General features: G+C 34.9%; 1 protein-coding gene across 1 annotated transcript; it reads left to right on the top strand.

The window, feature by feature from the left end:
* Window positions 1-4,089: 4,089 nt before the first annotated feature.
* Window positions 4,090-7,194, top strand: LOC127159156 (uncharacterized). Its single transcript, XM_051102059.1, has 5 exons — window positions 4,090-5,513; window positions 5,609-5,935; window positions 6,033-6,173; window positions 6,254-6,381; window positions 6,622-7,194. Exons 1-5 carry the CDS (start codon window positions 5,468-5,470, stop codon window positions 6,709-6,711), a joined length of 732 nt encoding a protein of 243 aa, XP_050958016.1. The 5' UTR covers window positions 4,090-5,467; the 3' UTR covers window positions 6,712-7,194.
* Window positions 7,195-13,783: the final 6,589 nt, after the last annotated feature.

The raw sequence follows: 13,783 nt of genomic DNA, 5'->3' as shown, positions 1-13,783 counted from the left end.
GCGCCCTCCTGAGTCGGCTCCTCCTTCAGCACGCCCTTCTGCACGCCCTCCTGAGCCAGCACCTCATTCAGCGCTCCCTAGGGCTGGCAGAACCGTAATTTCCCCCAAGAAAATTTTGGGGGGGCTACTCCCCTGTTCAGCCATGGCCTCCTGGACTGTTTACCCGGCCATGGCTTCCCGAATCCCCAGACCCGCCATGGCCTCCTGGACTGTTTACCCGGCCATGGCTTCCCAAATCCCCAGACCCGCCATGGCCTCCTGGACTGTGTACCCGGCCATGGCTTCCCGACTCCCCAGACCCGCCATGGCCTAATGAACTGTGTGCTCGGTCATGGCGCCCTGAACTCCTCGATCCACCATGGCCCCCTGAGCTCCCTGATCCGCCCTGGAGGCCATCACTATATCCTGTGTCTCCTGTGTCCCTGCCTACCGGCCTCCAGAGCGCCCACCCCCCCACCCCAGTGTGTGTTACGGCGCGAGTCGCGCCTTATAAGAGGGGGGGGGTAATGTCAGTATTATGTTTGGTTTTGTCTGGGTTTTCCTTGTGTTTTTCCCCCTGTGTTTCTAGTACATTTGGTTTGTTCTGTTTGCTCCCCCTGTTGGTTTTGTGTATTGGTTCCGTCTTGCCCATATTTGTACTTCCCCTTGTTATCTCGTTTGTAACCACTCCCCTGTTTCCTTGTATATAATGTTTCTTGTGCCTCACTCCCCTGGTCAGTGATTATATTGTCTTTAGTGTCTTTCCGTTCGTCGTGGTTGCTGGTTCCCTGTGTTTCCCTGAGTTTGATTTCACGTTGGATTATTTAATAAAGTTGCATTGGTTGGATCTCCGCTCTCCTCCTGCTCCTTCCACGCACACGCACGACGTACACAAACCGTGACACCTGAGATTAGAGGAACTTAATTCTGCTATTAAAAATAAAATGCCCTGTGGTAAATCTCTTGGTCAGGATGGTTTGACTACCAATTTTTATAAATTCTTCTGGGAAGATATAAAAGATTTGTTATTTAATCCCTTAAAGGAGTGTTTTGAATCTAATGCTTTACTTTCAACTATGAAACAGGGATTAATTATTCTCATTCAACAAGGACAAAATAATTATTGAGAAATTGAGACTGATTACTTAACGTTGATTATAAAATTCTTACATCTGTAATTGCTAATAGATTAAAATTTAGGTTGAGCCAAATTAAAAGTGAAACTCAATATGGTGTTATTAAAGGAAGGTTAATACACAACAATATTAGACTTGACTTAGATTTAATTGATTATGGACATTTAATTAAGGATGATGGGTTTCTTTTGTTTCTTGATTTCTATAAGGCAAGTTCATTTTATATGCTTTGAAGTTTTTTGGTTTTGGTCATAAATTTATTAAGTTAAATAGAGATGTTGTACAAAGATAAATAGTTCAGTTTCGTTACCATTTGGGAGGTCTAAGAGGTTTAACATTAACAGGGGTATTAGACAAGGCAATCCAACAAGTCCGTATTTATTTATTTTAATAGTTGAACTGTAAGCGATTCATGTGAAGAATAGTAAATATATCAGGCCTTTAAATGTTTTAGGGAGTAAGTTATTAATAAGTCAACTAGCAGATGATATCTCTCTGTTTCTTAGTGCAGTTGCCATTAATCTGGTGTCTCATTTTTCAAAAGCTTTTGGTTTGCAACTGAATTGAAAAGACCCTAAAATTAGAGAAAAAAGTAATTTGATTGATAATATGAAAAATAGTCAAAATATTTGGTTACAAAGGGATATCTCTATATTTGGCAGAATTCTCATACAGAAGTCAGAAGCACTTTCCAGGTTGATTTACCCATAGATTGATAAAAGACATTAATCAAATTCAGTAGCATTTTTTTTTTTTGGAAAAATAAGCATCATTATATAAGAAAGTTGGATGCAGTGAAGTCAATCAGTGAGGGAGGGTTGAGCGTAATTGATTTCGATGTTATGAATTGTACCCTTAATTTGAGGTGGCTCCAAGCTTTCCTTAGAAATAAACACTCTGTTTGGTTTAGCTTTTCTTCTAAAATTTTTTATTCTTTTGGGGGCATTAATTTCCTTTTAAGGTGTGATTTTGAGCCATCTAAGTTAAAGTGTAAATTATCGTCTTTTCATAGTCAGGTATTATTATATTAGAAACTAATATACAAATACATCTTTTTGCCACATAGTTGTTCTTTGTGGAATAATAAATGTATCCTTATTAAGGGGAAATCTGTGTATTTTCAGGACTCGATGGACAAAGGTGTCTGGTCCATTGTACATATTATGGATGGGGATGGAAATTTCTCTATTTATGATGATTTTTGTGTAAAATATAATATTATTTGTACTCAGAAATTATATGCATCTTTGTTGAAAGCTGTCCCTGCTGGTCTGGTGCAGTTAATTAAAGGTTAAAGATTATCTCTGGTGTAAATTTTACAGAGGAGAGCTGTAAGGATAAGGTTTAAAGAACCTTAGTAAATACACAGACTTTCCCTTTTAAAGTAAAGAAGAGATCTTTTGTTTTTGATATTCCAGAAGATAAAGTGGTTCAAATTAGAACAAGATTTCTCTCTTTTCCACTTCTACTGAAGGTAAAAGAAGTTCAATTTAAAATTATTAATGATATTTATCCCTATAATAAGTTCTTCAGACATAGATTTAATATGGATTGTAATCCATAAGTTTAAAACTTATGCATCATAAAAAAGCCCTTAAACTATGTAATATTTTGAAGATATTTTGTATTTTATTTTTGAATTTATTTATTTTTGTATTTAATTTTCTCTCTGAATTTTCAAATGTGTTTATTTTGTTTATTTATGTTATGCTGCTATTTGGATTTCTTGGAATTTTATTAAGATTTTTCTTATTGTTGTTTATTTGTTTTTTGTATGTTACCTTCAAGCAAAACAAACAAACAAACAAACAAACAAACAAAAAAAAAAAAACTGCGATAAACAGGACCACAGAGAGATGACAAAAGACCTCTAAAACTGCTGTCTTGCCTTGATTACATTGCTATGGATCCTTTAGAAAGTTGATATGATTCTTTAGGGTCTTAAAAGTCTATAATATACTTTGGTTAAAAATTTTCAATGGTAGTGTAAAACAATACCCTTTTTATCTTGCCAAAATCATCTCTGCAAAATTCATCCTGTTCTGATGGATTGTTCCTTTAAATGCAAATGAGCTCTGCTCACCCCACCCCTCTCTACTCTCTGTGGAGTGAGGTGCTGCTCTGAGAGATTGTTTACTTTAGCGCATTTAGCGTTTAGCCATGAAACTTGCTAACTAGCACATTATTAGGTAAGGTGATTGCAGAGATTCATAAAAAACCCTTATACTCACTTCTGCTGTAAGTAAAGTTGGATCATGAATGATTTGCGCGAACATAGACGCATTTAGGGAGGCGCATTCCCTTCACAAACAAACGTAATCCACTATCTTTCTTCAGTCGTAAAGAAATTAGGTTTTTTGAGGAAAACAATTTAGGATTTTTCTCCATATAATGAACTGCTATGGTGCCCCAATTTTGAACTTCCAAAATGCAGTTTAAATACGGCTTCAGACGATCCCAAATGCGGTTGTAAATGATCCCAGCTTAGAAAGAAGGGTCTTATGTAGCATAACAATCGGTTATTTTCATAAAAATAATACAATTTATATACTTATAAATTGCTGTTTTACCTTTTTTGTTAAGGTTGTTTGATCTTCTTTGCATGTTCACTTTGCAAAGACTGGGTCGATACTTCTGCAGTGATGTAGGATGATTTTGAAATTATTTTTGAAAAAAATACGATTGGAGTTTTTCGACATACCCTAACTGTCTTGAGTCAGAATACACAGAGTTCAGGCAGAGCAAGACAAGACAGGCGTTTGAGAATAAAAAATATTTAAATTGTATTTTTTAATGAAAATAACCAATCATTTTGCTAGATAAGAACCTTCTTCCTCTGCTGGGATTGTTTACAGTCGCATTTGGAATCATTTGAAGCCGCATTTAAATTGCATTTTGGAAGTTCAAAATCGGGGTACCATATCAGTCCATTATATGGAGAAAAATCTGGAAATGTTTTCCTCAAAAAAAAAAAAAAAAAAAAAAAAAAATCTTTACAACTGAAAAAAGAAAGACATGAACATCTTAGATGACAAGGGGGTGAATACATTATCTGTACATTTTTGTTCTGGAAGTGGACTTTAATATCCTTTAATATCCTTGCTTAATAGGGAAATAGTGGCTTTGGAAAAGGGACAGTGTTCCCAAAAAAGCAGTTTCCATTTATGATTTTTATAAATATAATAGTATAGAATTAATATGTTACTTTGAAAAGTACTTATTTGTACCTTTTCACATTTGTACCTTTTCACATTTGTACCTTTTCACTTTTGTACCGTAGGGTACCGCCCCAGTGACAGAACTTTTTTTTTTTTTTTTTGTTTTTTGTTTTGATTGTTTAAAATTATAATTTACACATAATACATTATTACTCATACATCTCATACTGTTTTACAATGTGCTACAACACTGAGGTGTATATAATTGCATTTAATTTGCAATAAGTAGTATAAATAGCAAAAAATATTTATCTGCTATTTTTACATAGTATAAACAGAATCTGTCATTTTTCCCTGTCAAAACTTTGTCGCCCTCTGGAGGCCATTATTGATTTCTCACAGCAGCTTCACAATGCTGCAGAGCAGGGGTCACCAAACCCAGTCCTGGAGAGCCAGTGTCCCACAGAGTTTAGCTTCAACCCCAATAAAACACATCTAGAACCAGCTAATCAAGCTCTTATTAGGCATACTAAAAACTTCCAGGCAGGTGTGTTCAGGCACGTTGGAGCTAAACTTTACTAGTAAAAATGTACTAGTAATTTCTGAGTGAGATTTTTTCAGCATGTGTAGTACTAAAGTATTAACATGTACTTTTTCCATAAACAGAGATTTTATGTGAGAGAACAATGAAATATTTAGAAATACAATGAGTGGTGTGTTGGCATCAGAGAGAATTAAAAACCACCAACATTTAAGTGGCACAGAAACCAAACACACAGGCTATGCAGAAAATGTAACATTAAAAATTCAGCTATCCTATTGAGCTTGTTTCATGTTAAAAATTTAGCATGCTTATGTATACATGTAGTTAATGATATTTGCCATTTCAGAGTTTCGTTTTTGTTACATTTTTGTATGATAAACTGTTTTGTTTCTGTATTGGGTTTCCACTAGATGTTCAATGTAAAATCTGGGTTCTGAAGTAAAACCAGTTTAGAACAATTGATGTATAACAACATACAGCCAAAAAAGAATATAATATATCACACTGAAAGCTAAATGAATTGCAAAGTAACTACAAAATGTGGTCAGTGCAAACTTGACTTCAGCTTCCTCTTGATGTGGCTGAAATTCCCCCGCTTGAAACTTCTGGGGTGAAGCTTCCTTTCAAACAGCAGAAATCTACACAGCATCATGCTAAAGTCTTTTAACATCATGAAGATCATGCAGCTTCATCTCTGTGAGTTTGTTATACTTTATGAATGTTTTCGCTTCATACATTGATTTCTGATGCTTTATTTCACAGATTTTTTGTGATTTTTTTTTATTTCACAGATTTGTTCATATGGTGTCAATCTGCAGAGACTTTAACAGACCAACTAACAGATTTGGGTCACAATGTGACTATAAACTGTGATGTTGATGTAAAGGAGGTTAACTGGTTATTACTGAAACTACCAGATCCTCCATTTATGATATTACGCACTTCCACAACTTCAGCTACTTTTTACTACAATAAAATATTTAGACAAAAATATTCAGTGCAAAGTAAACATCGTCTGTTCATAAATAATGTCACTCTTGATGATTTAGGACTTTATTACTGTGTGACCACAGACTCTCCTCCAAAATACAGCGATGGCACCAGACTACACATCACTGGTGAGTGACCATTCACTGATCACCAACTTAAACACTAAATCATTGTTAGCCACAAAATATTAAATATTAATATTAAACCCTTCCAATGATTGCACAGATCCAACTCTAAATCTAGATAGCAAGAATTACACTGTGGGGAATCATACAGTGGTGAAGTGCATTGAGAAGGATCAGTCCCATTTGCTTATTATCCTCATATCTGCTGTGTTTAATGGAGTTCTAATCATTGTGATCATAGGTGAGTTCTTTGAAATGTGTTTCTCTGTTTCTAAAAATGAGAAGACTTGATGTTAAATCTGAATTCACTTTCTCTTTAAGGACTAGTAAAGGTGTTTGTTCTTGGAAGCAAGAGAACCAGAGACAACTTGAAACGATCTCAAGATCCACATCTACAACAGCCTCAAGTTATAGAACCTGAACAACCACAAAACTCAAGCCAAGTGCAGGTAAAACAGTTAAGATTAATACAACCAAAATGAGTTAAGATACTAATATGTACCCTTTAAAGTGCTAGTTAACACCACAATGAAAATTCTCTCATTCATTCATCTTCATGCTGTTTCAAACAGCCTGTATTTATTTATTCCATGAAACACAAAAGAAGATATTTTAGGAGGAAATTGTAAAACAGAAAACTGTTTCACATCTGCATTAAGATTAAATGGTACTATTGGTTGTTTTTTCAGTACGCTACAGCAGACTTTTCGACACCATGTACAAGGTTTCAGCCTCGCCAAATAAACGGCACATATGCACTTCTAGAGCTGCCAGAATGAACGACACATAATAGCATCTGACCCTTTTTCTCATTTCATTTAAAAATGTATTAAGTATTTCTTAAATATATGTAGATTTCTTTAATCAGCATATTCAGCTCACTATATGTTTTTGACCCCAAGGGTTGTGGACTGTTTCATTTAGTATAGCATGGGCGTTCATGTGAATTGTAAGTTGTGCTTACCACATATTTATCTTAGATGTCACATAGTTAAATGTTATGACTCATGTTTTGATTTCTATTTTTTGAGCTTGCATAATGAACAATTACATTGGCAGAAATACTGCTTAATGCTATAATGTTAATAAGTTTTGATTTGATTGGTGCTTAATAAAAATGTTTGCAGTCAGATGTTGTAGCTATAGGCTGTAAGTCAAACAACAGAACAACAAAGTTATTTAGGGTAACTTCCTAGTTGTCTTGAGTGCAATTCAGTGTTCAGATGTCTTTGTTAATGATCATTAAACTGATTTCCTACATAGCTGTGCTTATTTCTTGTCTGTCATTACTCTGGATTTTCTTCTACTTGCATAATAATTTCAGTTCAATATTTATTTATTTGGTAAGTAATCTTGTAATGGTAGGATAATGAACAGTCAGTTTGACTTTACAATATCCCTTTTGTAATATATATATCAATATATATGAAATGTGTGTGTTTGTGACACAAAGCATGTCTACGCGCAATGTACATGCTGGTATAATACACACTGCGTAGTGTGTGCTCATTGTTTACTTCTAAAATGAATTGTCAAAATGTTGTGATCGTCATTTTGTTCCAAACTCAAATTAATTATCTCAAATTCCACTGGGTCTCATACGTTAGATTTGAGAGCTGCTAGGAGAGGAGTGTCTGTTTATCACATAAAGATATATAGCCCACACTTTATGTTTATATTGGAGGGAGAACAGTTTATGGTATTTTATTGGTGATTAAATTCCCATAGAGTTTGGCTGTCTAAGTTAAACACCACTTTTATTGTATAAAACAGCAGATATGTTAATCCCATATTGTGTTCCACTGAAGGAAGAGCGAAAGCCATTTTTTATTAAAACGCAACCCATCAAAAGGATTATAAACCCTGATAGCACACGTATCTCGGAGATGTCTATTTACATCTGCAAGACATCTGCGAGATGTAGTTTGCTCATCTGCAATACGTTAAATAGACGTCTATTAGATGTCTTTAAGATGTTTATGATTGAGAATGTATGTAAAACTGACATCTTACAGATGTCTACCAGACATTTGTACACAGCAGATGCTTTCCAGATCAAGAGATCAAGAACAGACATCTTGCAGATTTACATGTGCTATCTAGGAATGGTGCAAAATAAGCCTTAAAAGTTAACAGAGGTGCAACAGCGTGTTCATATATATGTTTTCGTTGCAGAGTGCAAATGGCTGTGCATTTATTTGTGTTGTTAACTCAACGGGAGCGAAATGAAATTGTCTGAACCATCTGAATCGAAGCTGACTCTCTTCCCTCTTCCCCCTCTGTGGCCACACCCACTTTTGCAGCATTTTTTTTTTTAACTGTGGTGAGAACTAACCAGTGCTGAAACAGAGGGTTTCATGACCCTTTAAAAGAAAGAAATGAACCACAAAGTTTCACCTACATGAAAAGAGGGGATGTACACTGAAGTAATTACAAGAGCTTTACAATTAGCCAAGAAAATGGGATAAGCCAGAGTACGTGGGTGCAAGATTCATTTATTTTTTAGAGTCTGAATGATGAATCTATTTTACCTTTCCTGTGAAATTATTCAGGCGTAAATAGCGGAAAACTGCTTTATCACGTGTTACCGGTTACTTTTTCCAGCGGTGGTTCAGATTGGACCAATCACAGACGTTTGTGATTACTGGATAAGGATTTTTTAGAGAGTTTTTAGAGAGAGTTGTTAAGCTGATTACAGTGTCAGCCACATGTATTTGGAACTAATAAATGTAAAATGTTACTATTTAGTGTGCACATTTCTCACATAGGACACAAACTTTCTAAGATTTGAATGACACTCAGTTGCGGATTCGGCTTTCTGAGGCATCAAACGCCCTCTCTGTAGGAAAATTTAGTCTAAGAGACAGTTATATTTTCCGTCCAACGACGTGTGGGCTAAATCATAGCGGTTGTTTTCATAGTTGAACACACGAGTATGTCCATAGGACAGCAACAAACCACCAACGTAGAAGCCTCTGGATCTCATCCGGTTGAGTCTGGATGAGAGGATCTACGTGAAGATGAGAAACGACAGAGAGACTTCACGTGAGATTAAATACTCATTTATTCATTCAGATGCCCGTTGTTTACTAAGATCATGTAATCTTTGACAGACATCTTGCAGACATATGTGTGCTATCTGGATAATCATCAGAATTTTACACATAATGATTTTAAATATGAAAGGTTCACTTTTTGAAAGAAGTTACAAAAAAAAAAGAACTTTTTCACAATATTCTAATATCAATATTCGACAAAAAAAAAACAAAACCACAAATTAACCACTTCATCACTCCTAATAAGTAGAAATAGCAGACACTGTGGGTGTTTGCCACAAGAGGAAGTTGTCACATGCGTTGTCACAGTAATTATAGTGCTTAAAGTTTTGTTTTCTTGACCAGTGTTGTTAACTGCAAAATTAAACTGATCTCATGACATTTTTTTTTTTTTTTTTGCTTTCTTTTTTTGTTTTGTTTTGTTAACACGTACATATTTGCTGCTTTTTAAATTGTTTTGTTTCTAAGTATGCATTGTATTAGATACAGTATGGTGTGCTTGATTATATTACAGTTTTTCTCAATTGCTTAAACACATTTCTTGAAATTATGCCTCGGTTTTGCAAAACTCTAGACACAAATCCGTAACTTCTAACTCAATTCCCCGAACTTACCATATTCAGGTCAAAATGAAGCTCTCCACTCAAAACAATTCAATCTTGCTGAAAAAAACAAACTTTGCTCTCAGACATGACACACAAACCCTCAAAAACACACACACTACAACACAGTTTTACACACTGATGAGATCAATTCAAAACAATACTACGAAAACTGGTAACAAGTGTTGCTTGAAAAAAAAAAAAATTCACATGATGAACACAACAAATGTATGCATTTGCAAGTGTTTTAATCCTTAATTTATTGTACTGTAGAACAGCAAACAACAACAAAAATAATTGTTCTGCCCCAGCATCCTGTCTTTGGTCTGGAACAGGCCAAAGAACCTCCTCAACATCACAGACTAAATTGGCCCTGGACAGGCAGCAGTGGTAAAACTGCTGGTAAAAAAAAGGTAGCACTCTTGCAAGCCTGATCCAACCCTGGCATGCATCAACTAAAATATATGAGACTGCTTGTTTTCTTGCCCTTGCCCTTCCTATTTCTCTTCCATGTTGTTGTCATCATCCTCCTCCTTCGTCTCATCCTCTTTCTCTTTTACCTCCTACTCTTCCTCTTCGAAATTTCACATTACTGTATGCGGGGTTTATGACTGAAAAAGACCGGATAGGATTCACACTTACAATTTTAGTAGTCGTCGGACAAAAAAAAAAAATATATATATAGATAAAAAAAGAAATAAATAAAATACAAATACATTACAAAGTCACTGTGAAATAGAAAAGAAAAAGAAATAAGAGTAAAGGCGGAAATATAAATTAGAAAGTCCACTGTCAGAATTTGTAACTCTTGTGTTGTCCTCTGTCTATATATGCTTTCCAGTTGAAGGTTCATGAGATGTTGAGATGTACCTTTGAGCTGTTTCAGAGAACTGCTTTATCATTGGTTGATCTGTAGTTTCTACATTAGTGAAAGTCAATATTCACTTGAACAATTCATGGCAAATTTACAAAAAGTCTAATAGAAATGTGTAGAATATGCTTGACAGTTTATGACAACTAGATCAAAAATTTAGCATTTACTGTAAAGACATATTCCATGAGCTAATGACTTGATATTTTGAGGGGTAAGACTATAGCACAGAGAACTATATACATGTAATACATTTTGAGCAACATGACAATAGGAACTGATAATGTAGGAAACCGCAGACAAATCAGTTGCATAATCAGTTGCATGAACATACCAAAGCAAACGCAATTTGTTTTTAAAAAATTAGAAACATTTTATGATGTGCACAAGTGACTAGATGATGTGGAGGTTGAACAAGTAGTTTTGAGAATTTCATTTCTGATCTGAGAAATGCACCAAACTGTAAACTGACTTTGGCCCTTTTATCTCCATCGAAGGTTCTGATTGGTGTGTGATAAATTTTGACTCCTAGTGTTTCCACTTGGGTAATTGTGTGCTAATTGAGCTCAAACTTTGCAGACTTGAGTGAACAATATTGAATACTAGTGCTTTCTAAATGACCACATGGGGTAAGCACTAAGAAATGTAGGGATTTGTGTGTAGAGTTTTGCAGTAACAGTTCACCAAATCTGACTCATGTGTTAAAGTAGGGAAATAGTGTTTATAGTTTAGGGAAATGGGTGTGCTTTTTGAAAAATGGCATTATGGTTTTGAAATTTTAGTTTAAAAGACTGGTTATAGTGTTTTAGCAATCGAGAAAAACTGTAATGCTCTTGTCTTGTCTGTGATAAAATGTTCCTGTTTTTTTAATGAAGACAAACTTCGAAGGAGTTGTTTTATAAGACAGACCCAGAAAAACAGTTACTGTTAAATCCACTGTTTTTAAAAGTAAATGTAAAAAATCTAATTATCTAATTGTTTTATTTAATTTTTTTGTATTTTGTATTGTGTACTGCTGTATTGTTTTTCTGTTGCATAATCTTTGTTTGCCATCAAATAGCCTGTAAAGCTGATGTGGCAATAAACTTAAATGAAGTCAAGTCCTGTTCTGAATGGAGATCTTGCTTTTACAGCTCTTGTTTCAAACTAGCAATGAGTTGCATGCAAACCACAGGGTAATGAGGTTTCAAGAAGCATCATGCAATGAATAATCCTTAATCTTGAACCATACAACACATCCTCTAGCAGTTCTAAAGATAAAATTCCTTCTTTTTTTTTTTTTTTTTTCACAATTCACCCGATTACAATTGTCTGCTTTAATGTTTAACATTTTATGTTTTATAAAGATTTTAAGTACAACTGGAAATCACAGGATAATGCATGTACTACAGAGATTATTTGACTCTTGTTAATAGGTTTTATTTTTGTGCACGTTAAGGGGTCATCGGATGCTAAGTTCACTTTTACATGTTATTTGAACATTAATGTGTGTTTGCAGTGTATGTACAAATCTACCCTATAATGATAAAATATGTGGTAGTTAAGAAGTTTAGCAGCTAAATGCGGTAAAGTAAACAGGCTTGTCACTCCACAGAGAGAAGAGAAGAGAGGGGCGGGGTGAGCAGAGCTCATTTGCATTTAAAGGAACAACCCCTTAGAATGAGATTATTTTTGCAGAGCTGATTTTGACAAGGTAAAAGGGTGTTGTTTTACAAAACCATTGAGAATTTTTAATCAAAGTATATTAGAGACTTTTCATTAAGACCCTAAAGAGTCATATCAACTTGTGGAAAATGGGCATCCGATGACCACTTTAAAAAGTCTAACTTCTGCACAGCTCCTCTTTGTGGTTAACAAACAGCGTGGGTTTTTCCAAATGAACTCCTTCACAGTTTAGTCATTGAGTTTAGTTTACGTTGATGCATATGAAAGCGAAGCTGTGAAACATAGACATTGTCTTTTTAATGGCATGCACTGTAAAGGTCTTAGATCACATGCAATTTAATAACGTTTTGTTTACTGAACGTTCTTTGTAAAGATGTTTCGTCAGCTGAATTTGTTCACCATTGAACAATTCTGTCCCTCATACCCTGATAGCACATGTACATCACAGAGATGTTTGCTCATCTGCATATTTTTTAGAGTGTTTGCTCATCTGCAATACGTCTAGACGTCTCCTATCAGATGTCAAATAGATGTCTATTAAATGTCTTCAAGATGTTTATGATTTAGAATATATGTAAAACTGACATCTTACAGACGTCTGCCAGATGTTTGTACACAGCAGATGCTTTCCAGATCAAGTGATCTTTAACAGACATCTTGCAGCTGTATGTGTGCTATCTGGGATAGCTTGGTTTTCATTAATTTCCTGACAGAAATTAAATATGCTCTATACTGTATATGGTTGTGCTCACCCTTATGGGGCAGATTTTTGTTTTTGGACTTCAATAAAGCCTGTCTAACTCTGCATTTGAGTCTTTGCCTCTGCCCACAACAACACCTGACATCACAAACACCTCAGTCAACATAACAGGAAAAACACTGAACAAATGTACTTAAAATATACCAGAGTTTCACCCTTCCTGTTCAGTTCTATTTTAAAAATCTCCTCAAAATGAATAAATATGTAAGGAGGAAACAAAAAAAAAAAAAACTGTTAGCATGGTTAGCATAGTCTGTTAGCCAAACACATTGTTTGAATAAAATCAGCAAAACTACACAAATTAAAACAAATACAATACAGGGTAATTTAAATGTACATACTCAAAAAGGTTTGTGTCGATTTTGTTTTGTATGCAAATTACTGGCGGCCAAAAAATGTAAAGATTAGCAGTTGCGAAAGTGTTATTTTGGATCACACTGCTTGTGTACAAGTATGAACATATACCTGTGGTCTGAGCAAACCTGCCTTAACTTACTTTTTGTGGGAAGTTTCATCTTTAAAGTCATGTAAAAAACAGAAGAACTAAACAAAACTGAATCATGCTGAAGTATTTTATCATTCCAAAGACCATGTAGCTTCTTTGTGAGTACTTCATAAATATACAGAAAAGTAATGTACAATTCAGTGATGTTTACGTTACATCTTTTCAGATTAGAAAAACAAACATGTTAAACCCTTCAAAGTACTGAACATATAATATCCTACAGAATATACTGCAGAAATCCAGAATCATACAGAGACAAATCTCACACAGTGTCAGATTTTTACCCTCATATCTGCTCTGTTGAATGGTCTTCTGATCATTGTGATCATAGGTGGGTTACTTGATAGAATTGCAGTTGTTGCTTCTTCAAATGGAAAGACTTCAATCTGAAT

Source organism: Labeo rohita, unplaced genomic scaffold (assembly GCF_022985175.1).
Source record: "Labeo rohita strain BAU-BD-2019 unplaced genomic scaffold, IGBB_LRoh.1.0 scaffold_195, whole genome shotgun sequence".
NCBI lineage: Eukaryota > Metazoa > Chordata > Actinopteri > Cypriniformes > Cyprinidae > Labeo > Labeo rohita.
This window is presented reverse-complemented; position numbering and strand designations above follow the sequence as displayed.

Bases quoted from the DNA above. Each gene is read 5' to 3' on its own strand.
- LOC127159156 (XM_051102059.1), top strand. From the start codon at position 5,468: ATGCTAAAGTCTTTTAACATCATGAAGATCATGCAGCTTCATCTCT. The intron at 5,936-6,032 runs GTGAGTGACCAT...ATGATTGCACAG, and splicing joins CACCAGACTACACATCACTG to ATCCAACTCTAAATCTAGAT. The intron at 6,382-6,621 runs GTAAAACAGTTA...TTGTTTTTTCAG, and splicing joins AAAACTCAAGCCAAGTGCAG to TACGCTACAGCAGACTTTTC.